General features: G+C 40.5%; 4 protein-coding genes across 4 annotated transcripts; 3 read left to right on the top strand and 1 right to left on the bottom strand.

Moving 5' to 3' along the window:
* The first annotated feature begins 1,285 nt into the window (after positions 1-1,285).
* LOC102713820 (exocyst complex component SEC5A-like) lies at positions 1,286-12,844 on the top strand. Its single transcript, XM_040523307.1, has 21 exons — positions 1,286-1,708; positions 2,625-2,770; positions 3,168-3,265; positions 3,340-3,534; positions 3,630-3,757; positions 3,852-4,010; positions 5,141-5,245; positions 5,492-5,566; positions 5,693-5,830; positions 6,144-6,326; positions 6,646-6,801; positions 6,896-7,019; positions 7,103-7,313; positions 9,227-9,342; positions 9,441-9,666; positions 9,833-9,926; positions 10,890-10,967; positions 11,357-11,413; positions 11,575-11,724; positions 11,836-12,042; positions 12,331-12,844. The coding sequence occupies exons 1-21, from the start codon at positions 1,286-1,288 to the stop codon at positions 12,571-12,573; spliced, it is 3,312 nt and encodes a 1,103-aa protein (XP_040379241.1). The 3' UTR covers positions 12,574-12,844.
* Positions 12,845-16,829: 3,985 nt separating this feature from the next.
* On the top strand, positions 16,830-20,176 carry LOC121054221 (fibrillin protein 5 homolog). The gene is made up of 7 exons (XM_040523308.1): positions 16,830-17,307; positions 17,403-17,521; positions 18,346-18,468; positions 18,881-18,979; positions 19,082-19,126; positions 19,382-19,455; positions 19,678-20,176. Exons 1-7 carry the CDS (start codon positions 17,016-17,018, stop codon positions 19,760-19,762), a joined length of 837 nt encoding a protein of 278 aa, XP_040379242.1. The 5' UTR covers positions 16,830-17,015; the 3' UTR covers positions 19,763-20,176.
* A 1,819-nt stretch (positions 20,177-21,995) lies between these two features.
* On the bottom strand, positions 21,996-22,713 carry LOC102714370 (basic blue protein-like). Its single transcript, XM_006653329.2, has 2 exons — positions 22,454-22,713; positions 21,996-22,314 (listed from the first exon to the last, which is right to left on the bottom strand). Exons 1-2 carry the CDS (start codon positions 22,662-22,664, stop codon positions 22,115-22,117), a joined length of 411 nt encoding a protein of 136 aa, XP_006653392.1. The 5' UTR covers positions 22,665-22,713; the 3' UTR covers positions 21,996-22,114.
* Positions 22,714-24,367: 1,654 nt separating this feature from the next.
* LOC107304014 lies at positions 24,368-25,024 on the top strand. The gene has a single exon (XM_015835968.1). It carries the CDS (start codon positions 24,368-24,370, stop codon positions 25,022-25,024), a length of 657 nt encoding a protein of 218 aa, XP_015691454.1.
* Positions 25,025-26,315: the final 1,291 nt, after the last annotated feature.

Below are 26,315 nucleotides of genomic sequence, written 5' to 3' on the forward strand. Positions count from 1 at the left end.
TTATTAATTTCTTTTGCATCAATTCAAAAGTTTATATTTAGTTTCATTGAAGACTTCTTTCTAATTTCTATAGCGATTGCTTATTTTCACTATAGTAATTTATGCATGCTAACACAAACAATTCAAAACACCTAATGAAAACCTAAGCACTCCTAAGCTCTAGGTGGCGGGCCACTAATTAGCACCTAGCGTACTTTTGCAACCTTGAGTGGAGTCACCACTTTTAGGGTTATATGCTTCTCTTTAATATATTAGTCAAAATTTTGGATGTATATAAAATATACCCATTAGATGATTTTATAAGATATTGCAAGCGGCTTTTTAGTCAATATAATATATATTTACACGTTCAACTTACATGCTTCTTTAATTTGAAACACAAATGTAAAAATCTTTATCCCACGAGATAAATATTTCCCCAAACCATCACGCATGGAGCCCCATAAAAATTAAGATAAAAGGACCCGATGATATGTAGAATATAAAGACCGCTTCGCTAAATACACATTGGTCCACAACATACATAAATGGGCGACTGTTTGGCTTTTTCATATTTTATGAAAAAAACCAAATGATATATCTGTAAGCGAAAAGTAATTTGGAAATAAAACTTTTATATACAGGTTCTTAACGATTTAAAAGCTAAAACTAAAAAAATAAAATCCAGTGAAAAGCCCTAAAATTAACTTAAAATATAAAGTAAAAAATAAATAAAATTTGGGGTTATAAGCATGAACTGGAAAAAAATGTTGGGACGAAAAAAAACACAATGATAAAAAAGAAACAATGCACCACACTGACCGCCCGGTCCCGCGCATGTTCATCTGGTTGGTCCATACGCGTATTTGCACGCCCCCTCCCAGCTCTCTCCAACCAACCGCAACTCCCCCCGGTCCGCTCTAGTACGCCACGGTCGGCAGCCGGAAAAACCAGCCGGATCGAGCTATCCACCGTTCCACCAAGGCATCATCAGGCTCCCCACACCACACAGCTGCTGCACACGGGAGAGCGAGCGCACGGAACGCTGGACAAAGATCCAACCGCCGTTCGGTCCACCGTGACCAGCAACGAACACGTCCCCCCGTTCCGTGCGTGTGCGTGTGCGAGTGCGAGTGCGAGTGCTTTAACCCATTCATCGTCAAGCGAAACGCCCTCGGCCCCAAACCGGAAGTCCGTAGCGAAATCTCTCCTCCTCCTCTGTCATCACTCTCTCTCCCCCCTCCTCGTCGTCTCCTCGTCCAGATCCAGGCAGGGCGCAGCGCACCGGGCCGGCGGGGGGGCGGGCATGGCGAGCGACAGCGACGTCGACGAGGACGAGCTCCTCCAGAGGGCGCTGCAGGAGCAGGCGGCGCGGGACCTCAGCCACCAGCGCCCCGCGGGGGCCGGCAAGCCCGTCGTCAACCTCGTGCGGCCCCCCGCGCCCGCGTCCCGTGGCGCCGGGGCCAACGGCCGCGCGGGCGGGGGCCGGGGCCCGGCCAAGGCGCGCCAGCCCAGCCGCGGCGGGGGCGGCGACGACGACGACGACGACTCTGAGGTCGAGATGCTGTCCATTTCGTCCGGGGACGAGGACGTCGCGCCCTCCCGCGAGCGCGGGCCCCCGCCGCCCCGCGGCGGCGGGCGCCCCGGGGCGCGGCGGGCGGCGTCGAGGGACGATGGGGATTTCGACGACGACGAGCCCAGGAGCTGGAAGCGCGTCGACGAGGCCGAGGTATGGGGGATCGCGGAGATCTCGATCTCGGGCGCTCGTCTTCCTTGCTGGTTTTGGGGTCGCATGCTTTGATGATCCGATAAATTTGGTTGGTCTCGCTGGTTTCTGACGCAGCCAGTTGAGTAACTGGTTTCTGGCAGGGTCGAATTGTGGTTAGTGCATTTAGCTAGTCGTGTGGGCCTTGAGCTTTATGCCAGCTTGATCATGCAGTTTGTTTCTCTTCTAATGGAGATTAGCTGTGGTGCTGCAGAGTAGAGCTCCTTGTTGGGGGACGAATTATGGTTAATTGCTAAAACTTGGTCATTGGTGTGAACTGTAGGTGCTAGTGTGTTTCAATCACACACATTGTATAATGCATCTTGGTAGTACATATGATATATGGAGGTATAATAAGGGATTGTTGGACTTATAGCCAGGGGTGAAGCTAGGCCTAGCCGCGTAGGAAGTTAGGGCTTGAGCCTTCCTTAATGCCCATATAAATTCTGTAAAAACCATATTGTTTCTGAAAAAGTGACTCTATTAGCAACCTTAGGCGTGCGATTTTCCTGGCTCTGCCCCTGTTTATAGCCAGCATTTTTACAAGTTCGCTAGTGTGACAGTGACACACAATGCCTGATGATCACATTAAGTTGCATTTTTACTATTATTGTTTTGTGCAGCATGCATTTCTGTCAGCATGAGCTTTCAGTAAAGTTCATTTTGACTTCCTTCTACCTGCAAATTAACATTATTCTAACCTCTCTCAGCTTGTTTGAATAGCATGATTTTCATTTTCTATTGTTACATGTCTTCACGAATCATTTCATACCTGCATTCTCCATATAATATATGTTAGATGCACCACATATAAACTTCTACTTTAACATGTTATCTTGTACTGAATATGCCTAATGTCTGTCTGCCTTTGCTCCACCAGCTTGCTCGCAGGGTTCGGGAATTGCGTGAAGCAAGGGCAGCTCCTACAGTTGATCAGAAAGATGCTGCTACAGCAGCTCAGAAGGCACTTACAAGCATACAGACTTTACCTAGAGGAGTAGAGGTTTTGGACCCTTTGGGCCTTGGGTAACTATCTGCATCATAAAACTCACTCAATACATGACATTCATCATCTTCTTTTATATATGTTTCCACATTAATGTACCACCTGCTACTTGATAAACATTGTATAAAATGCAATCTCCTCATGCATTGATAGTATGTAGATAGCATTAGCAGACACATTGGTTCTAAAGGTTTTGAAAGTGAGCAGTACATGCCGCCGAACCTTACCAAAACATCAAACTTTCTATTATCAATATATTTTGGTAGCAAAGAATGTTAACCTCATAGACATTAATAATGTCGCTCTCTGCATTGCCTAGTACATGGCTGGTATGCTCTTTATCACATGAGGATTAAAATTACTAATTTAATTCCCTCTCTACATTCTTTTTTTAAATAATATTTATTCCCTTACCAGAGTCATGGATAATAAGTCTCTGCGATTAATCACTGATGCCTCCGTAAGTTCTCCTGTTTCAAGGGAGAAGGCTCAGGGTTTGGACCCCAATATGCGAGGTACGATTTTGTTCATACATTATTTCGTTCTTTTATCTGTTCTTCCATAACAAAGTGCATGTTTCTATTTGCAGAGAAAGTTATATATTCTTCTCCAAATTTCGACCCGAAGGTTTTTCTTTCATGGGTTCACAAAGACACAAGTGCTGCTGACTTAGAGTCGGGTGCTCTTACCTTGAAAACTGATCTCAAAGGGAGAACACAGCAGAAAAAACAATTAGTCAAGGAGAACTTTGATTGTTTTGTTTCGTGCAAAACCACGATAGATGGTATCTGTTCCTTCTTTTTCTTCTGCTCTATTGCAGATAAATTCTTACTATCTTAACTTTCTCAGTTGTTTTTAATACCAGCTATTTTTCTGCAGACATTGAGTCGAAGCTGAGACAGATAGAGGAAGATCCTGAAGGTGCAGGGACTGCTCACTTGTACTCAGTTACCCAGAGAATTAGTGGTGTAGCAAATCGTGCATTTGAGCCTCTATTTGAGAGGCAGGTATACCAACTAAATTTTCCCTAGAACTTCATTTCACTAACCGTGATTAGCATTACTGTAGTTCTTGAGTGCAGTAATGTAAACCCTTGTGCAGGCCCAAGCTGAGAAGATCAGATCTGTTCAAGGAATGCTTCAGAGATTTCGGACATTATTTAACCTGCCGAGTGCAATTCGCGGGAACATTAGAAAAGGAGAATATGACCTAGCTGTCAGAGAATACCAAAAGGCTAAATCTATTGTTCTTCCTTCTCATGTATGTCAACTTCATTTAATCTGCGCCTTTTATTTAAATGCATTAGAAGTGATGGGAATGGTTGGGATGGGTGCCAATTGGTCATAAGTCATAACCCAGTATCTGGGGTACATTATTACAGTTTTAGGCTACTTCTAGTGTAGTAACACAGGGAAACATGTACGTTCTTTTTTTATTTGATGGTTTTGATCTTTCAAGGTTCAAGTCGTAACTTTGACCATTATTTCTATAGATATATTGATACATACATATAGTATCATGAGAGTAGCTTGGGATGGAGAAATCTAGCATTATAGTTTCATATAGCCAAGCTAGAGTTTTCATATATTGATGGTAAACCTTTCAAAAGTTTAACAACATAGGTTATAGGACGTCAAAAGAAAGGAAGAAGTATTATCTTACCTATTGAGTACCTTAATTGTACATAAATATCTACAGTTGGCATGGGTTTATCAGGGCTTTAGTGGGGTTGCTTTAATATCTCCATTCCTCTTTATTTGCTTGTTTATGTGGGAACCCTTAACCCGTATGGGGAAATCATGAGAAAAGCATGAAACAATTTTCTGATTGATATTTTTGAGTCTGAAAGGATTTTAACACTTGCTAACTAGATAAAATGGGATGAAATAGATATGTGGATTAGATTCTCTTTCTTCCTTTCATGCTGACAGCATGGATTATATACCTGATGCATGCTATATGAATTTCTTCATTTTCCAAGATCAACTGTTGTCTGCATCTTTAATCTTTTCTTGTGAATCGAATTTGCATATTTTTCTCTCTGTGTCAATTGCATACATATATGCATTAGATAATTAGTAAAACATTATCCGAACTAATAACATTACATGATTGATTCGCACAAAGCTTGTAAAAATTGAAAGTCTTGCGATATACAAATCTACTCAATACCTTTTTGCTCATGCTTGTCACTTGCTTGATTTTCCTATCTGTTTATTGTATGATTTACAACATATTGAGTGTTCTGATGCAGGAGTAATAGGGACTAAACATTTAACTATTGTCCTGTGCCATCACTTCTATTTAGGCACAAAGCACCACAACATATTGTTATTTTAAATGCGTTCAATATTTTTACTATATTTGTTTATGATGAATGACTGACACAGGTGGGGATACTAAAACGTGTACTTGAGGAAGTGGAAAAGGTTATGCAGGAATTCAGAGGCATGCTATACAAGTCCATGGAGGATCCTCATCTTGACCTCGCTGAGGTTAGTCAAATCTGTCCAATTTCGGTGTTGGGGATTGGAGTTCCCTACTATTGTTGATAGTTAATTATCATGTAACTTGCAAATTTTGTTAGTCCCAGGAAGTTACTAGATAACTTTATGTAGGATGTTGCTGGCTATAAATTGAACAACCTGATCACTTAGTCATTAGTACTTGTGCTATTTATAGATACAATTTTTCCAATGATTCCGTTCTATCTGCCTCCTGATTTTCTTGCCAACTGCCAGCTTGAGAACATTGTCCGGCTGCTGTTGGAGTTGGAACCTGAGACAGATCCAGTGTGGCATTATCTTAATATTCAGGTTACAGCTCTTGACTAAAAGCTTCGTGCTATAGCCTTCCTGATATTATCTCACTAAATTTATCTGTGCTCTGTCATGTCTGTACTTGCTTGTACTTATATGTTTTATCTTCATATTTTCTATCAGAATAGCAGAATTCACGGATTGTTTGAAAAGTGTACCATAGATCACGAAGCACGAATGGAGGTTTTGCAGAATAAAATTCGTGAGAAAATGCTATCTGATTCAAAATGGAGGCAGTTACAACAAGATTCAAATAAATCAGTGAGTAGTTTGGGTTCAGCAGAGCAGTTATTTGAGCCCCCTATCTTTTCGCTTATGCTTACGCTTATAATCCAAATTCTGAATTTAAAAGTTAAATTTGGAGTTGATTTGATGTTTTTTCATCATAGTTTATTTTCCGATTTTGCTTTAGATCGCTAAGAACACGTATGTAAAGATTTTACCCACACATTATTTTTTAATTGGTAATAAGTGAAATAATGAGGCTATAATTATCTACTTATGGTGTTACAATTTTACATGGTATTTGCGCCTCTTCTTGCTTAACATGGCACATGTTCCTTATGTTCTCCAGTTGGAAGTTGATTCTGCTACCGGTGACTCTTTTCAAGATGATCAACTGTCAGCAAACATTATGGCTGATGAAGCTGATAACTTAAGGGCAGCCTACATTCGCAGGTTAACTGCTGTACTTATCCAGCATGTTCCTGCATTCTGGAGATTAGCATTATCTGTCTTCAGTGGAAAATTTGCAAAGGTATGATCAGGCAGAACCATATTACTTGCATCATATATATGTGTAAACTATGTTTTTAGCAAATTGCCTTAAGCTGTTACATTTGCCCGCCATTGTTGTTAGACCTTTCTCCAAAACATATAGTAAACTATGAACCCTTGCATCCCACCTCTTGTCCTATATCGTAGAGTGTACTAAATGAGATCTTATATAATTTTTTAGATAATGCCATTCTAAAATACAATGCATGCTTCAAACCATCTCATGAAAAATGATCATGCCATCTTATGTGATTATGAGAAAGACTTGCTTTGATTTATTGACTATCTTTTGTTTTCAGGCAGCTGCTGGAAATGTACTTTCTGATTCTGACATGAATACAAAACAGAGTGTAAATAAGACTGATGATAAAGGTGGAGAAGCAAAGTACACAAACCATACTCTTGATGAAGTTGCTAGTATGGTTCGTGCTACTGTATCTGCTTTTGACACCAAGGTATAATAACTGCATTTTTGAAATTTTAACATTCGATCAGAATCCTTAGTGATTTGATTGTATTAGTCATTGCAATATGTCCGTATATCAACAGGTTCAGTGTACTTTCCGTGATTTTGAGGAATGTAATATTCTTCGTCCGTTCATGGGTGATACTATAAAAGAAATAGCTAAGGCTTGCCATACTCTTGAAGGGAAAGATTCATCTCCAACTGCTGGTATATTTAGTGCCCTTTCTTAGAATTTCAGATACATGTCACTTGGTGTTACACACTGAATGTGCTTTTAACAATAATTCCAGTTAAAATGTTGCGCACCCTTCATTTTGAAATGACGAAACTTTACATTCTACGACTCTGTTCATGGATGCGGGCTACCACTAAGGAGATATCAAAATATGAGACTTGGTTTACTTTAACCACCCTCGAGAGGAACAAATCTCTCTATGCAATTTCAAGCATGCCCTTGGAGTTCCGTGATATCACAATTTCGGCAATGGACCGAATTGATTTGTAAGCATCTCTTTTGTTCAATATTGCATTTTGTTAGAGTATGATATCCCCATGCATGCTTTATTATTTCTGAGCTCTCTAAACCTCCAAAGTTGCCCTTTTCTTATATGTTTCCTTGTAATGGTCTGTTAATATTTGCATCTGGAAATCTATTTTCGGTTAATTATTGTTTTTCCTGCCTGATTAGATGCCTAGAGGTATGTTCATTTTTGTAAGCATAATAGGACTGATGACAATAAAGTGTGGGCAAAGTATTTTTCATTAGTCATATATATATCTATACTCCTATAAAAAGTAGTGGTGGTGCCCTGGTGGGTGGTGAATCTGTCACCCATCCCACCATCAACTCTCTCTTATTTTTAAAAGAAAACATGATCGTAGGACCCACATGTCAACCACTCCCATTAACTGTCTACTTCCTCGGCCCCAAAATAAGTGACTTCTTTGGGCGCGTTCGAGAGAGCCTATCCGGTATAATAACTACCTATTTTTCCGCGCGCACGCTTCCCAAACTGCAAAACGGTACGTCTTTTGCTAAAAAAGTTTATTTAAAAGATTTTTTAAAAAATCAGATAATTCATTTTTATAGTTTATAATAGCTAATACTTAATTAATCATATGCTAATGGTGTTTCTCGTTTTGCGTGCGCCATTAAGTCCAACTCCAACCTCTCCTCTCGAACGCGCCCTTTGGCTAATTTCAGACAAATTAGTACTCAAGTAAAATGACCGTCGTAGCCTAGCTAGTTAGCACTTTGTTGATGGAAGAATGTGCAATAATTGTGCATGCCCTTATTAATCTGATTTCTTTCATTCTAAGCCCCAAAGTTAGTCACTTATTTTGGGATAAATTGTTTGGCCAATTATGGTCACTTATTTTGGGATGGAGGTAGTACTCTCTTAAAAAGAAAAAAAAAGTCTGTGGGACCAATGGAACCACATGTCAGTAACAAATATATGCAGCAATTAAGAGATAGTATATGCAAAAACAATAGTAATAACATGTCAATGAAAATTTTCTTTAATAGAATCCTGTTGCAATGCTAGTATATGATAACAACTTTATACACTTGTTTTATCTGTCGCATCAATCTCATTGCTGCAGCTATCATTGTTTGTGTTATTAAGGGCTCTTTTGTGTCCTTTTCCCCCAAAACACAGGACTGCACTTCATTTCATTAAGAAGAAAAACTGTACAACAGAGTGATCCAAAGAACCCCTCTAGGACCATCCAGAAAAAACAAAAGAACCTCAAAAAAGTGTCACACAATGAAACACCCCCTAAGAGAACTAGCCGTCCAAGGGGAGTGATCTACACAGAAATTTGTGGAGCGCCTTAGCTCGAGCAATACACCATAGAGAGCTCTCTCTAAGCCACTTTTGCAAAACAGCCCAGATGCTAGGTGTAGCACAGTAATATTTTGCTTTTGCTGCTACAAAAATTGCATCCAACTAATTGTTAGTTTGTTACACTGAAGTAGAAACAAAGAAGTGTTTTTGAAAGCCATGGCAACAGCATCCATATAATTGTTACATCGAAATAGAAACAAATAAGTGTTTTTGAGTTTTGAAAAGCCATGACAACGACAAGCGTGCCATTCTCTTATATAAATGAATACTTCTGGTTTGTTCGCACATATTATATCTTGGATATGAAATCAGTGAATCATTGAGATTTTATGGTTGGCCTCTAGGCCTATTCCCTGTAAGAGGCTGAATACCATCTTCAACATGTTAACAAAAGTGATAATAGATATTGAATTATATATTGAAATAAGTTCCTGTGAACTGTGCAATTTTTCATTCAAGATCAATGCAAATATTGATGTGTTGATGTTTTTGAAACAGCCTCATTCTTGTGCCCCATTTTTTATGGTTTTGATCTGGCTCCTAATCCGTGTTTTTCTATTACAGCATGATTCTCAATCTGAGGAATGAGACTGCCAAGTCTTATGACATTTCTCAACAGCTCCTGGAAATTCAGGAATCTGTCAGACTTGCATTCCTGAATTCCTTTCTGGATTTTGCAAGTATGGATTTGCTTTGTAGCATAGTTACTGAAGATCTTCCTAATTTTGTATCTAATTGTTGCATCATCCTTTATTAACAAGCTGTGTAAATTCATCAGGTTATCTTGAGAGGTTTGGAGGGGAACTAGCTCAGGGCAGATCAAATAAAGAAAACAACCATACTCAAAATGGATATGCAAATGGTATCGACAGAGAAACATATGCTAGCATGGATGGAGATTTGTACAAGAAGCTGTTGGTTGTTCTGAGTAACATTGGGTATTGTAAAGCTGAACTTTCAGATGAACTGTATACCAAATACAGGCACATTTGGTCCCTAGTCAGGTACCTGATGAACTTCTCTTGTTTTCTGCTAACAGTGTCACTGCCAAATTTGACCTTTTCTTCTTGTATTTGCTTTAAGCCCTGAATAGTTTGTCTAAAAGCTTATTATTTCATCTCGAAGCAACGCTTCCATATATTTGCTTCTCAGTGACAGTGTTTTTCTCAGGGATAATGATGAGCGTAGTGCTGACATGCGAGATCTGATGACTTCTTTCTCAGCAATTGAGGAGAAAGTCCTGGAACAGTATACTTTTGCAAAGGTATGGTGGAAAATCCAGAACTTACTGATTAATCATTAACAGCCAAAAGATTTAAAAACTATAACCATGTTAGCTTTCTTCCTTTCATGACTTTGTATGCAAAGTTATCTGTGATATTTACTGTTGAAAATTTGAAGCACTTGATATAGGCCACTACTTTTATTCAGTAGGGGTATGTTAAAGAAAGTAGTCGATGATAGTGACTAGTGATGGTCACCTCATCTTCTGAAGTTGTATGGATATATCTACATAGACTTGCACATGTGTCTTTGCACTTACTAGTTGACCTGATTTTTATCATAGATGTTTTTCAGACTCAAGGATATCCTGTTGTATTTTGTTTAAGTCTGGAATTTATTGCATATATTTATTCAAGATCCATCACAAAACAATGGTATTCTAGTTCTAGAAAAAAAACAATAGCTAGATACAAATATGCATAGTTCTGACTTTTGTGGCTGATTCTTATTATTGGCACCCTGGTTAATGCTCTAGTTTTTGGATCTGTTAGTACTGTGGAATATGTCAGACGTTTATCAACTCCATAGATTATCAATATTTTTTTGATGATTTGGACAACTGTAAATCTCACACATTTGTTTGAGATGCCTATTGTTCTGATGGAAGTGTTAGGAATTTCATATATCTATATCTATCTATATCTATACTCCTATAAAGATGAGTAGTGGTGGTGGTTGTCGGTGGTGAATCTGCCACCTACACCACCACCAATTCCCTCCTATTTTTTGAAAGGAAAAATAACTAATACCTATATCAAACCATTTTTATTAACTCTACTTTAATAACATGCTAATGATATTTTTTAATAAAATATCGTTGCAACGCAAGGACAATATGCTAGTCATGCTTGATATTGATAACATGATATTTAAGGCTATAAGGTCTTAGTCTTTGCACATTTTATCTGCCTTTGCTTTACCCTGACTTTTTTTTTTCCTGTAGTCAAACTTGATCAGAAATGCAGCGACAAACTATCTGTTGGATTCTGGGATTCACTGGGGAGCAGCACCAGTAGTAAAGGTATTTATCATAAAGGAATTCAACCCTACTGATGTTATGTCTTCCAAATGTGTATCCTAGAAAAAATATTGAAATGACCAATAGTATATATTACTGATAAATAGTCTGTAGATGAGTTCAGAACATGTCTTATATACTCACGTTCCTATTTGCTACAAGACCAGTTACCAACTTACCATAATATGTTTGGTCTACACTGCTATGTGCTGGCCATGGCTGGTACTTAGCTTGCATATATTAATGGCAGCCTCATATAGTAGTTTTATGATTGCCTTTTGTTGCCTTATGTGATATTATTATCCTGTTCCTTTTGTTGCCTTATGCGATATTATTATCCTGTTAATTCTTCCGTGGCATGTACATTTTAATACGAATCATTCCCCTTGTAGGGCATCCGAGATGCAGCTCTTGATTTACTACACATCCTTGTAGCCGTACATGCAGAGGTTTACATTTCTGTTCTACCCCTGATTATTAAAAATTTTCATGTGATATTACTGTCTTCTTCACACTGGATATACATTAATTACTGATAAATCATAAATCTGCTTCATTTGCTCTTCATAAACTTCCTTCTTTGATGTAATTCTCTTACCCGTGGTTTCAGGTATACTCTGGTGCAAGGCCTTTGTTGGAGAAGGCGATGAAAATTTTGGTCGAGGGTTTGATTGACATCTTTCTTAGTATTTTCCATGAGAATAAAATCAAAGGACTTAGACTGTTGGATGCAAATGGTTTTTGTCAGCTCATGCTCGAGGTAGTAATTTAGTTCATTTTAGCTTTTAGTTGCATTAGCATCTTCTGAGTCTTGCTTTTAAATGGTTCAACTATGAACTTAATAGTCGTTACTTTTGTATCATGCGTGCAGCTTGAATATTTTGAGACTATACTGCGGACATACCTATCAACTGAGGCAGAGCAGGCTCTGAGATCCTTGCAAGAGAATTTGTTGGAGAAGGCCTGTGAAAGTGTGGCTGAAGCCTTGGAGAATCCTGGACATCATCGTCGGCCAACTCGTGGCAGTGAGGATGCTGCATCAGATGATAGACAATCTATATCACCTGATGATTTGCTTGTAAGTTCTAAAAGATGTAAAACATATGGATTCATTCTGGCATCAACGCAATTGAATAACACATCTAGTAGGCTGCATTACATTAAATCTGCTGAATATACATGCCATATGTGCACCCTAGGTATGTATGATCATATGACCCTGGATTTTGGAAAGCACTAAGTTAGGACTTCTGTTACTCTGTTCATCTAACAAAAACTATCTTTATTGAAAGTTCCATTCTGTTTTTAGTTAATTTAGTAAGGGAACGTGCTAATCAGGAAATATTTGTTTCCCCCCTTTTTCCAGGCTCTTGCTCAGCAATGCAGTAGCGATTTGCTTCAAGGGGAGCTGGAGAAAACCCGGTTAAATATAGCGTGCTTCATGGAGTCAACTCTCCAATCAACACCTGCACCGGCAGGATCAAAACCCGCTGCTTATCATTCATACCAGGCACCTGCGGCACATCAACCAGTTCAAGTGTCCTCCCCTAGTTTTAGAAGGCAACAGACAAGTACAAATTCACCTGTAATCTCGAGGCGACGTAGATGAAGAAAATGTTGAGAACCATTCCTTCATCCACATGCCTCTTGCCCAAATTCTCTATTTTCTTTGTTTATCTTGCATTTGCTTTCGTTTGTTACATGTAATTAGCATCATGTTGTCATGTATTATGAATTTTGATCCATTCTTTTGGTGTTGTAAGATAAAAGGGATGTACAGGGGCTGCTGTACGGGACTATCTACTTGTATAATTTCCATGAGCCTGGTATTATTGTTGTCATGTTTTCTGAAGATACCATCTAAACTTAACCTTCTGCAACCGAGCGTCATATTTGTTGGTGGCTCATTGCCTTGTTAACCCACGAACTCAGTCCCACTTTTTGAAAGTCATTTCTGTTTGTGCTGTTCATTCATATATGCAGTATTCAGCGTCCGTGGAGACAGTCTAGAATGCAGGAATTATGGGACTATTTCTGTGTGTTTTGGGTACTGCAACGATTGATTATAAAGTCTGCAATTTTTTACAGCTACACTTAAGTTGTCTGCTCCCTCTTAAAGTGTATTTGTCTAAGACCGGATACTGAAATGCCAGCTACAGCATGCAATTGATCTTATTTAATTCGTTAAACTGAATGCCTTTTTTTATTGCAATGTAACATGATTTTTCCTTTTCTGATCTATCATTGTACATTGTTTATTCTCTAGGGCATGTTCATTTTAAAGGAAAAAAAGAGATGATTTCAGGAGGAAATGAACTATTTTCTATGAAAATCCTGCAATACGATGGAGCCATAAACGTAGAAGTTCCCCTTGTTTTTTCCGTTTGAATCGATTACATCGTTGAATGTTAATCTCTTCTTACCTTGCTGTCAAATTCTGAAAGCCCTGCACGTACACGGCAACTACATTACCATTACACCACCTCCAAGATTCGGTCATTGCACCCACGTTCTCTATGCATGGCTGCACCTGCATTTGTCGTGCGCCCTCGCACATCACATGCCTCGCGATCCATGAGGCCCTCGTCTCCATTTTTTTAATTTCCCCCCACGACGCAATCTGTTTGAAGATCTTAAAGATTATGCTGTATCTATTTTATAATATAAGATTTTATAGTGCCCATGCGTTGCAGCGGGGAAAAAATTTACACCAAGAATTCATATTATGTAAATGATGAAAAATAGCTTAAATAACCAATTACAAACGCATTTGTCACGTTATAGGAGCATTGCATATAAGCATAAAAGTTTCACGAACTACAAATAAATTGTGCTAAGATAGGGTGTCATTATAGAGTTACAACCGAAATTAGATAGAACAATACAAACACATACTTAAACAAATGACGCAGTGAATCATAATCTACCAAGCATGCTACATTTTAAATAAAAATGTTCACTTCTTTCAACATTTAAGTTTAGCTTTTAAGTTTAGCTTCTAGACATGAGAAAATTAAAATGCAAAACATGGCTGCATGGAAGAAATGTACAATTTTGTTCCATAAAGGTTTGCCCTATCTGCACACGCATTTTTCGAAGAAAAACGTTGTGCTAAGGCCTTTACTAACTATTCATGCACTCGGTCCAAACTCACATTATATGCACTCAGTTTTTTTTACCTGATAATAATAAAGATTAACATAAATTAACAAGGACAGATCGTCTTACCTTGTTCACGCTTTGCTCTAAGCATGGTTGCTACAATAATAGGTTGCTCATCAGAGCATATTGCCTATTTAGTCAAATGGTTGATAAATACTTTGTCCTTAATGACTAACTTCACAGGTTTGAAGCTACATAAACATAGATATGTCTTAAGAAAGTGAGAAAAATATACATGTAGGCAAAATACATAATGCATGCACTGACTGTAGGTAAAATAGTTAATGGCACTGAAATGCAATAGTGTTATGTATGGAAAAAAATACTCATGGTTCAAAAGGATGATTACAGTGGAGAAATATGGTAAAATCATCAAAGGTTGCCATACTGACTATACAAGTTGATCAATAACTCTAAAATATAAATAACGATTCCATAAGTGTACATATATTTTAGCCTTATGATCACAAATTCAAATAGAATTGCAAACAAAGTCTATAGTGTTGTAGGCGTTCTTACAAAAGAAAAATAAAGAAATGCCATCAAGAAAATAAAGAAATGCCACCTAATAATGCACGGAAAGTATGTAAGAAAATGCAGCAGTTTTAGTTTTCAAATAAACTATGATGGACAACAATAAAAGCAAGAGATGGGTTAATGGCATTTCTCAGCTATGACTAATTCAGCATGGCAGCATCTCATAACCAACACCAGAGGACCTAATCATACAAACAAAAAAAAACATCCATCCACTCTCACGTTTTGTGTAGCTTTTAGGCTAGCATAAAACTAAACCTATGAAAAAATCATTTTTTATGCAAGATTGTCAACTACAAAAGAAAAACTACAAACTAATCATAATTAAATCCTGTTGCAACGAACGGGAAATATGCTAGTGGTAGTAATTAGTGAAAGTTGCATAAAGAAACATGTTGCTGTGTGTGAAGAGGATAATCTAAGTACAATACCAAATATATATGTGCATTGGACAAAATCAACCTTAGCATTCAGCTCTCCATCAGTACAGCCACGCCAAGTGAAATTAACTAATTATGTCCTTTCATCTAGTAAAAAACATTGCAGTAGACTGTGCGGTGTGTAGGTGTGAAGTCAAATAGGATGATGAATTGCAACTTGAGAGGGGAAACGACATATATGCTAAAACTGAATAGTGCGGACACTAATAGAGCCATCAGGGTAGATGAACATAACAACACATGAACAATTTCCTTTAGTCCCATCAATTTTGGCTGTCCATCAAGGATACTGAAAAATCAAGAAAAAAATACATGAATTTGAGTATAGGTAAACTAAACCAGCAGTCTGGAAATAGTGGCAACAAAGAAAGTGGACAGTATAATCACAAGTTTATAGTGGCCTCAACAAACCAAGTTTGCAAACTCAAACAATGAGCCCTTTGTGCTCATCTCCGCTTGATGCAAGCTCAACGAGCAACCTCGTGCACACCCTGGTGGACCACATCACGAATCCCATGCCAATCCTCGCTACTGGAAAGGAGGAAGAGGAAAGGGCCAGACAGGTCGACGTCCGCATGGAGGGAGGGGTCGGCGGAGCGGAGCGGGTGGAGGATGGAGAGCGTCTTGCTCCGGATCTGGCGCGTGTTGATGCCGAGCTCCTCGAGGAGCGGTGGCTTGTCGTCGAAGGAGGCGCTGGAGCACGGGCAACGGGTGGTCGCAGGGGCACGCGATGGCAACCGGGAGGTGCGTGGCCAAGAGGTCGCCGGAGCGTGGCGGCGGCTGGGGTGCGTGGCCGGGAGGTCGTAAGGGCATGGAAGGAGCGGTGGGCGGTGAGCAGCCGGGAGGTCGCCTGAGTGCGCGCGGTGGGCGGGGCGTGTCGCCGGGACGCGCAGATGAGAAGGCGCCGTCTTGAGGCTGGGATGCTTCCACCGACATGGCAATACCTGTCCACATGTTAGGGAGAGAGGGCTGACACCCCTGGCCCACACGTCAGCGCCTGCTATTGGTGGTGGCAGACTCACTGCCACCAGCCACCACCACTAGCGGGAGCAGAGATGAGCTAATAATCAATATTAATTATATAATTAATAGATAAATTTAAATATGGCTAAAAAACATCTCACGTGAAAATAACGGAGAGAGAGTAAGAACCAGTTATTGACAAATTAACTTCTTATAAAATCGGAAAAAAAGAAACCAAGTTTTTTAGCTTTTGGTTCTTAGTTTCATTTCTTGAATTTGAGTAATGTTTAAAGACTTCTGACTTCTATAGTCTCTGCTTAGAGCAAGTTCAATAACATAGCCTACTATTAGCTCTAAATTATCTATAGCCAATCTAACAGTCAACTCATACGATAGGTACCTACGAAATATATATTAAACTATTAATATCTAGTTCTACTTATCATACATACTGTGTTTCTTGGAGTTTATACTGTAGCTGTTCTTCTCTCTCATCTCTTATCGTCTTAAAATATATTTATAATTATAATTGCTTATAGTTTGCTATCTTTTATGTCACGGTCTCAAAAAAAAAAAAAGGCCTCAGAACTGTCGCATGTGGTCATGTGCCTGCTGGTTGATGCTCGAGCAAATCAAGAAGGCATCGGGATTTAGAGCCGATTTGGCCTCTCAACTCTTGCCTCCCGCCAGCGCGCGACGGCGGGAGCGCAACGTTATCCTCGTAGATGTGGCCACAGTTTCTGCAGCCGGACGCGAGCCTACCACCATCTCCCACATGTGATGGCCACGCCCAGTTATCAACTCCTCTCCTGACGTCTCGTCTCGTCTCGTCCCGCATGGGAGCGCGCGGAGGCGGCGGGAGGAGGAGCTAGCGCGGCAGCAGCATGGTTCAGCAGCTGAGCCGGCAGCACCGCGACCCCACTCTATAGCCTGCCTGCCAGTGCCAGACATGGCGGCCTCCGCCGTCGTCCTCCTCCTCCCCTTCCTCCCGGTCGTGGCGCAGTGCTGCCGCCGCTGCGGCACCGTCGCGCCGACGAGCACGAGCGGGCGAGCGCCGGCGCTCCGCACCTCCTCGCGCGGCCGCCTCGAGCCGTACGCGTGCTCTATCCGCGGGCGACGACCGCGCCTCCCCGCGGCGAGAGCGGCGGCGTCGTCGGTGCCTCCCGAGCAGGCGCAGGCGGCGGTGGGGTGCCGCAAGGGCCTCGGCGACGCCAAGGCCGCGCTGCGCGCAGCTCTGGAAGGTTTCTCTTCTCTCTCTCTCTCTCTCTCTCTCCCTCGATTTGCTGCACTGCAGCTTCTTGGTTGTGAGTTCGCTGTTCTGATCCTTGGAGGTCAGGCGTCAACAGAGGCATATTCGGGATGACGTCCGAGAAAAGATCGGAGATCCATGCGCTGGTGGAGCTCCTCGAGGCCCGGAATCCGACGCCGGAACCAACCGACAAGCTGCACGACAAGGTATCCATGCCAGTTACTTTTACCAATGCACTTAGGAGGTGTTTGGATTGAGAAAATTTTTGAGAGAAGTGTTCTGTCAAATGTTTAACCGGATGTCGGAATAGGTTTTCGGACGCGAATGAAAAAATGATTTTCACGGCTAGTCTAGAAACTGCGAGACGAATCTTTTGAGCCTAATTAATTCGTCATTAGCACATGTTGGTTACTATAGCACTTATGGCTAATCATGAGCTAATTAGGCTCAAAAGATTCGTCTCAAGATTTCTTTCATAACTGTGTAATTAGTTTTTTGGTTCATCTATGTTTAATGCTTTATTCAGGTGTCAAAAAATTCGATGTGATGTTTTTGGAGAAAAATTTTGGGAACTAAACAAGGCCTTAATTCTAATCAGTTTGACAGTGTCCAAAGTCTGCCGTCTCGTCTTTTCGCTTACTCTTATGAGCTAAAATTTAGATTTTTAATCTTAAATTTAGAGTTGGTTTTAAGTTTTTTCATCAAAGTTTATTTTCTAGCTTTGGCTTTTAGACAGTTAAGAATACATATATAAAAATTTTATTCGCAAATTATTTTTCGTTTATAAATATACTGTGAAAAAGCCAAACAATGTCCTAATCACTTGATGTTGATCAGGGTTCATCTTATGAATTCATGATAATACTGCTCCAGTTAAGTTCAGTAATAGCAGGGATAGTTCGATACTGGTGTGATAGCTTGATGGAATAGGTGGAAAATAGATGCACTAGTTCAAGATTAAGAAATGTAGCAGTATGGAGTTTGTCTCTTTTGTAATGTTACTGATTGTATGTTGTTGAGAGGATGGAAGGTGGATGGGTGCTGGAGGCTCATCTATAGCACGATTTCGATACTGGGGAAAAGGAGGACAAAGTTAGGACTGAGAGATTTCATCAGCTTGGGTGATTTCTTCCAGATGATTGATGTCAAAGAGGTTAGTGAAGGTTACTGAAAAATTTTGTCATGCTAAATTGTTAGTATTGGCGGCTTGGAGCTGCGCCGGTCTGTTCTATTGCTTGTTCATAGTTTTTCATCAGTGCCTTTTCCTATGTTTTATGCAAATTTGATTTAGTACGATTTGATTTTAGTACTCCTCGATTATTGGACAATAGCAAAATGATCAAAAGTTATGTTAGCTAATGGTTACTACTACAGAAGTACAGCATTAATGCTCTGTTTTCTAGAAAAACAGAGTACTACAAGCCTATAACCATGAAGTAAATAGTAGTGAAAATGAACCATGAATATTGTTACACAATTTTTATACTGGCAAACCAAGTAAGTTTTGATTTTTGATATATCTTGAAATAAATGGAGATTTAGCATCACCTTCTCTACACCCAAAGGAAAAGGCGATAAATGTGATAAAATTCAGTGCAAGGGCGTTGAAGATATTATCTGGCCAACTTACTATTGAAGCTTCATACAGGATCACTAGTAAATCAGTAAGACTTCTATCTGCTTCTCATCAATCGTTACACTGTTTTTGCAACCCGACCAATTAAATTTTGAAGTACATTAATTTTTATTCTAATTCTTATTTTCAGAGGGTTGATATCACTCTTGAGAGTTCGACCATTACTCCTGATCAGGTACAATTCTTCACTGAGAAATTAGCTTCATATACATAATTAGTAGTGTTGGCTGGGTAGAGTTTCGAGTCAAAACTTTTAGAACAAATCTGTTTCAAATAATCTTGAGCAGAGGCACATTGTTTTCATTCACAGGAATGCGCGTGCAACAGTGTGTGGTTTCTATTTTCTTTGAGGGACATGACTAACCATTTTACTTGCAACATGTAAGCAGCTGTAATTTCTCTAATGTTCACTCTGGACTGTCATGTGCAGCTGATGAATATCTTCCAGAAGAACTATGATACGCTCCTTGCTATATTCAACCCAGAAGGCTGGCTCGAGATAACGTATCCTTTTTGGCATACACTGCTTGTGTGAAACATTTTTGTTGTTCTATTTTGGGAGTGGATTTTACAATAGCTGCTACAGATCACTAGTTTCAGTACGTTTCAAAATTTTCTCTAGTAGTGGCACGAACACTTTTAATCACCAATATGATTTCAGTTAGCATATATGTAGCACCAGATTAACCCAATGCGCATCCAGAGTTTTCCTCAAATTTCTGGCAGATATGTAGATGATTCTCTGCGGATAGGAAGAGATGACAAAGCAAACATCTTTGTGCTGGAAAGGGCAGACCCCTCGGAAGTTTGACAGCATTTGAAACAAAATGCCTGCATATACTGGTAGTTTTCTGACGACGAGTACATGGACATTCCGGCAAAGATACCTTGCACATATCCTTCCTGTAGCACACGGTGGTTTTTGAAAGCTCGGTGCGGATCGTCTGCTCAACTTTTCGTTTGTTGTTAGATTATACTACTTCCATTTTTTTTTGTACGGAGCAACAAGGCATTTTCCCTTTCCGACAAAATTGTGCAAGCTGGGAAGGCTCGTGAAAAAGTTCAGTTACATAGAGAATCGGTACAATAAGAACTGGTGTACTTTGAAATACACCATTGTTCAATTATTCTTCCTTGTAACACATAATGGAATGATTGTACAGCTTGGCAACACACTTTAAATATTTTTTCTTTTAATGATCTCTGGTTGATGCCTTGCATCTTCTTTCTTCCATCGCCATGCGTTTTTCATAGGAGGGAAAGAACTGGATGAAGAAACAACCTAATGTGCGTCATGTAATTTTGGTGGAGCTTAAACCTTTGATAGCACAAATTCTCTTTTTTTTCATTACTATTTTGCACCGCATGCAACAAATGTTTTAAAAGAAGTATTCATGATGAATATGTTCGATTTAGATGATCCTGCGCCGCATGTATTGTTTGTATGGCTGTACTGTAGCTCATATATTTTCGTTTTTGCATGAGCACGACTGCATGTTTCAGCTTGAGTGTCGTATGTTCTGGTCACGTTTGTGTTCGGAGCGCGTCTTTAGCAGTAGACCGTGCCAATACTCATGTAATTTGCTTTATATATGAAAATTAAACCAAGAAAAGCTGCAAGTAATGCACGCAGCACCAAAAACTTTCCCGGGTCGAACACTTTGGTGATTTCACTGTTCATCATCATCTACCTCCGACCGTGTGCGAGATTGAGTGAATTGAGGGGGGGGGGGGGGGGGGGGGGGGGCTGACAGAATATATTTTAGCAAGAAACATCTTTATATATGATCTAAAGGCACATCATTGGTTTTCTACCGTCAACGGATATCTGGCAAAAAGCGAAAGGGCCTATAGCCTAGTAGTTACAAAGGCCTCAGTAGTATCTCCTCGTTGGAGCGAATTTTTCAGAATTTTCTAATGGCTTTGTGCTTTCAGTGAGATCTGAATGAAAGCAAGATATCTAGCAAAAATGCTCCACGAAATAAGCGAGGGTGGCCTGCATAGAGTAGCTGGGCTGCCAGGGGAGCCCGTATTTCTTGCGGAGATGATGAGTTTTGGCCCAGCCCAGATTGCTTTCTTACCAAGGCCAGCGATCCAATTTCACTTTCATTCGCAGGCCGAAATTTATGGGCCGCACGGTGAATGCGCTACCGCAGGTAAATTCTAGGGCCCAAAATAGGTTCACGCGCCGCTGCAGTGCTGCCGGGCTGCCGGCTCCTCACCGGCGAACGCCGGGGGAGAGTCTCCGGTGGCGTCAATCCACGGCGGCGCCGCCTGAGCGATCACGAGGAGCAGTACGCCGGTAGCAGTGCGGAAATCGATAACAGACTTAGGCCGCGTTCGGCAGATGCTGCTAGTTACCTTATCTCCCTCGTTTTCCACTCGCACGCTTTCCGAACTACTAAACGACATATTTTTTAAAAAAATTTCTATATGAAAGTTGTTTTAAAAAATCATATTAATCTATTTTATATTTTTTTAATAATTAATAATTAATTAATCATGTATTAATCTATTACTATTTTTTCATGTCGAAAATAAGTTAACTTATCCATTCCTACCGAACGCAGCCTTAATCGGCTGTGGAGGTCCAGTCAAAAAGAGGACGGCCATGTACCCATGCTCTCGTTGCAAGATTGAACTTGAGATCCTAGCTAGATCCAACCAAACCCATTCTCAAGCCACATAGCGAGAGCATTATTAGGAGGCACATACGTGTGGTGTGATCTGCTGCTACGTCCTCTCACTTGTCTTCCCAAACAAAACAAGATACAAACAACAGAAACATGAATAATGGAGAAGGCAAACAAATAGCTCTACGTTTGCGATGGTTTGTTCAGATTTTTTAAAGATTATTTCTTGCCTTTTGCATGCGTATTTTCTGAACGGCTAAATATCATGCTTTTTTACAAAAAAGTTTTTAGTTCATTATATTACATTTCTAAAGTAAATTTTTTAATTTTATAGTAATTAATTTCATCCTAATATCATTAATAACTATAAAAAATCAAATAATTTTTTTTGTTTCATGTTTCATCTGTAAAACGAAATCAGATAATCTTATATCTATCAAAAACACATTCTCTTCTAGTTTCAGAAACGATGCGGCAGCTAGCACGGCGGATACATAGAACAACGTGCGGCGCATATTTTCATCCATGATCTATCTAGCGGTGACCGCGATCTTCATGCCCTTGTCGCAGTGCCCAGGGAAGCCGCAGATGAAGAAGGCGACGCCGCGGGAGAGCGTGACGCGGTCGTCGCCGGAGCTGTACGTCGTCGCGTTGGCCGGCACCTTGCACAGCGCGTAGTCCACGTCGCTCACCGCCACCACGTTGTGCGAGCTCGGATCGTACGTGAACACTGCGCACACATACATACGCACGCCGCCGCCGCCATTGCACCGGCGCCGGCCAAACGACCGATCAGTTTCAGTTAAGAAAAAGAGGAGAAGCACAGACGAAGCAGAAGGAAAGATAAGCTAGGCTGCAGAGGAGCGTACCCAGCACGTCGCCGGACTTGAAGGGCTTGTAGTTGGGCCACCCGACGACGCCGAAGGTCCAGCCGCTGCTGTCGCCGACGGGCCACTCCCTCTGCGACGCCGCCGCCGGCTGGACGCCGCGCCGCAGCGCAAGGACGACGTCCAGGAGCAGCCCGAGGTGGACGAAGCGGCAAGCTTTGTCGGCGCCACCACGGCCGCATGCCCGCGACATTTCCGACGTACTGTCCTACACTACTCCTAGCTACTGCGCACTGGCGCAATTCGAGGTGTCCTGTCCCGGGCGAAGAACGAGGAAGAGCCTTGGGTCAAAGGGCTCTCCTTTTGTAGCAACAACTGGCTTCATATTTTTTTTATTTTATTTTTGGTCTCATATTTGGAAAAATGTTCTAAATGACCAAAGTATATACTACCTTCATTCCGAAATAATATCGTTTTTCAGTTTCTACCTCCGTTCTAAAATAAAATTGTTTTTTATACAATGCTTTGACTCTTCGTCTTATTTAAAAATTTTTTACGATTAATATTTTATAGTTACTAGATGATAAAACATGAATAGTACTTTATGCGTGACTAATTTTTTTAATTTTTTTTATAAAGTTTTCAAATAAGAAGAATGATCAAACTTTGGACACAGAAATCGAAAAATAAAGTTATTATGGAACGGAGATAGTACGGACGAGGCATCTATGGAAAATAATGAATATTTGCTATGTTGTTAAAATATTAAGAATACTATATTTTTAACTATGAACATGGATAGGCGTACTGTCCAGGCTCATAGCTAAAATTATTATCTTTTGGGGACAAATACAATATCATATACGGTCGAAATGCAAAAGCTGTAATGTCCAAATTCTGCTTTATAATTTTACAAGACCAAAACCGCCAAATACTCAACCATTACATTTAGTAGGCTATTGGTGCATATATAGTCCAAATACAAAAAATTATCTGCAAAAGAACATAGCACATAGAATCAATCATTCCTTTCTAACTTTTAAGTGGTATCTGTATGTTCCTTTACAAATTTCCTTTTTTTTCCTTGTCTTGCTTGCACTGGATGTTCCACAGCCATCTGTGTTGCAAAACCAGAATGAGACTGGGAACAGAAATTGACAAAAAGGTCATGTTGGTTTTGAACGGAAGATTTTAGATTTCTGTTGGTGTGCCTTTTAAGCTCATAAAAGTGTACTGTTTCATGTAAAACTTTCCTATAAGAGTTTCATGTCTAACCTTTATAAAGTAAAAAAGATCACCTTATGTAGTTAATTTAGTCATTTATACCCATAAAGAGCTATTAAAAAATAAGATAATCCTTCACTCATTCAATCTCAGTTATCTCAAACACTGCCTTCTAACCCACAGATCCTACAAACATACAGTCCAAGGAGAAGACAGTAAATATTTGTCAGGATTTGCTAAAAGCTTACTTCAGGGGCTGTTTGTTTTGAGAGACTAATCCATAAGTCCCTCCACTTTAATTCCTTTTAGCCCCTAAAATACCAAATATGAGGGACTAAAACTATCTATGTCCATAAGTCCCTAGGGAAGGTGCTAAAAGAGACTAAAAGCCTATAGTACAGCTACTCTAGTCTATAGCTATGTGTGTGCTGTGTAGTATTGAATATGTCATTTAATAAAATTTTAGTCTCTTTTAGTCCCTCCAAATAAACAGGATAGAACTAAAACGAACTTATGTTTTAGTCATAGGACTAATTTTTAGTCCTATTACTTATTAAAACAAACGACACCTTAGAGGTGCAATTACGTCAAGGAGATCAGAAAACGTCTGTACTAAAGTGAAGCAGAAAAGTGAAGCACACTCCACCTAAAATTCCATCCTAGTGCCAGTTTATATCCAGCTACCGAGCTACATGATCATGCTTGATATGCTCATATGCTGATATGCATCGCATGACCCCAGTAGACGCAGACCCGGCGGCGCTGGTCTGCGGCATTGCCGTCAAGCGCACGGCGAGCGGCGGCGACGGCGACCCGCACGGTGAGCAGAGCAAGCGGGCAGCGGCGACGTCGCAGGTGGGACAGGACGCCGGTCAACAAGTTCAGAAGGCCGTGTTCTCCGACGAGGGCAAGCAACCCGGCGCTGAAGACGACCACGGCGATGGCTCGGCCCCGGCGCTTCGCGCCGCCAAGAAGATGAAGCGGGACGAAGGGCTCCCCGTCGACATCATCAACAAGGAGCTCCGGGACAACGACTGCCTCGCCATTATCCCGCTCGCCGGCGCAGGCGGCGGGGATGTTCCCCCGAGCCTGCGGCTGCGGCGGCGGCGCCTGCTCGAGATCAAGAAACGGGGCGTGGAGATCGAGGAGCAGAGGCTGGCGCTGGAGCGGCGGCGGCTGAGGTGGGTCGAGGCGTGCGGGAAGGGGGACACGGAGCTGGAGAAGATGCGGCTGGAGAACGGTAGATTGAGGGTGGAGAACGAGCGGTTGTGGATGCGGCTGTTCAGGCGTGGTGAACTGGAGCTCGGCGCCGGCGTCAAGTCGGAGAGGGAGCAGGGTCGTCGCGACGGCGCTGCAGAAATGGAGAGAGAAACGAAGCCTCTAGCGTAATGTCATCTTTTCCCTGTGTTAGCTCCATTTCACATTTCTAAATCTTGAATATACAAATATTGCACTATCAAGATTCTTTGACAATAAAGGACGAGACCGAAACAGTCTAATTTATTCTTAATTTCTATAAAATACAAATAGAAACATGGCTTGGAAAGTACTACCTTAAATGGAAATCCAATTTATTCCTTCTATAAAAATCATCCGAACATGTGAAAAGCATTTTTTTTAAAAGTTTAAGGTGGTTACGGTTTGGCATTTTTAGAGAAAATAATTTATGAATAATATTTTTTTATATGTGTGCTTAGTAGTTTAAAAGTACGGATTGAAAAATAAAATACGATAAATAACTAAAAATTAAATCGAAATTTTAGATTAAAAATTTAAATTTTAACTTATAAGCATAAAAAAACGAAAAGAAAAGATGAATCTCTCAGCCTTCTCGGCCAGCCCAGCGGCTAGCGCCGACATGTCATTCTCCTGGCCCATTCGTCTCTGTAAGTCGCAACCGGCCTGCCAACTAGTGTGCCCCTCGCCAAATCTCCTCAGCTGGTCACAATTTTTCTTTCTTTGCCTATAGATCTATGTGGGGTTCATTTGGAACAAAGTAGTTTTGAGGTAATTTTGAAGGATTCGATTACTGTAGAAAAAATCCTATATGAATTCTTTCAAACAAAGAAATGCCTCTTCTAAATTTCTTTGAAATTCCTTAGTAATACCTCAAAACATAGACACTTTTCTCTCTCTTTTCTAATTCCTACATTTTTCCTGCACTCGATTCAAATGATTATTTCCTGCAGTTTTTATGTATTTATTCAATCCATAGAATTTGGGTTGATATGCTCTTCCAATTCTATATTTTGTTATGTTAGTATGTTCTGATAATCATGCATTTCAAAGGAGTACTTGTTCTACATTAAAAGCTGTGGAATTCATGCCCTCAATATATATGTAGTTCTTTTAGGAGTAAATCTCACGACTCCGATTCTTGATCACCACTTAATTAACCCCTTTAGAGCAAGTATAATAGCACTCTGCAAGTCAGCTAAATCCTGAGGTGAAGGAAAGATGGGAGGAGATAGCGGAGAAACGGCCTGCAAGCTTATAACCAGCTCCGACAAAGAACCAAGAAATTCTACGAGAGAGACAAATGTATCATGTATTAATGATGAATAGCTAACTACTATATAGTTAGATTGAGAGAAGACAGTAAAAAGTCTTACAACCGACTTACCGGTTATATTATTAGCCTCGCTCATACGGTAACTCATCATTCTCTTGTAACCTTTTT

This window comes from Oryza brachyantha, chromosome 4 (assembly GCF_000231095.2).
Source record: "Oryza brachyantha chromosome 4, ObraRS2, whole genome shotgun sequence".
Lineage (NCBI taxonomy): Eukaryota > Viridiplantae > Streptophyta > Magnoliopsida > Poales > Poaceae > Oryza > Oryza brachyantha.

Bases quoted from the DNA above. Each gene is read 5' to 3' on its own strand.
- LOC102713820 (XM_040523307.1), top strand. From the start codon at position 1,286: ATGGCGAGCGACAGCGACGTCGACGAGGACGAGCTCCTCCAGAGGGCG. The intron at 2,771-3,167 runs GTAACTATCTGC...TTCCCTTACCAG, and splicing joins TTGGACCCTTTGGGCCTTGG to AGTCATGGATAATAAGTCTC. The intron at 9,927-10,889 runs GTATGGTGGAAA...TTTTTCCTGTAG, and splicing joins AACAGTATACTTTTGCAAAG to TCAAACTTGATCAGAAATGC.
- LOC121054221 (XM_040523308.1), top strand. From the start codon at position 17,016: ATGGCGGCCTCCGCCGTCGTCCTCCTCCTCCCCTTCCTCCCGGTCGTG. The intron at 18,980-19,081 runs GTAAGACTTCTA...TCTTATTTTCAG, and splicing joins ACAGGATCACTAGTAAATCA to AGGGTTGATATCACTCTTGA. The intron at 19,127-19,381 runs GTACAATTCTTC...TGTCATGTGCAG, and splicing joins CGACCATTACTCCTGATCAG to CTGATGAATATCTTCCAGAA.
- LOC102714370 (XM_006653329.2), bottom strand. From the start codon at position 22,664: ATGTCGCGGGCATGCGGCCGTGGTGGCGCCGACAAAGCTTGCCGCTTC. The intron at 22,315-22,453 runs GTACGCTCCTCT...ATGTGTGCGCAG, and splicing joins CAAGTCCGGCGACGTGCTGG to TGTTCACGTACGATCCGAGC.
- LOC107304014 (XM_015835968.1), top strand. From the start codon at position 24,368: ATGACCCCAGTAGACGCAGACCCGGCGGCGCTGGTCTGCGGCATTGCC.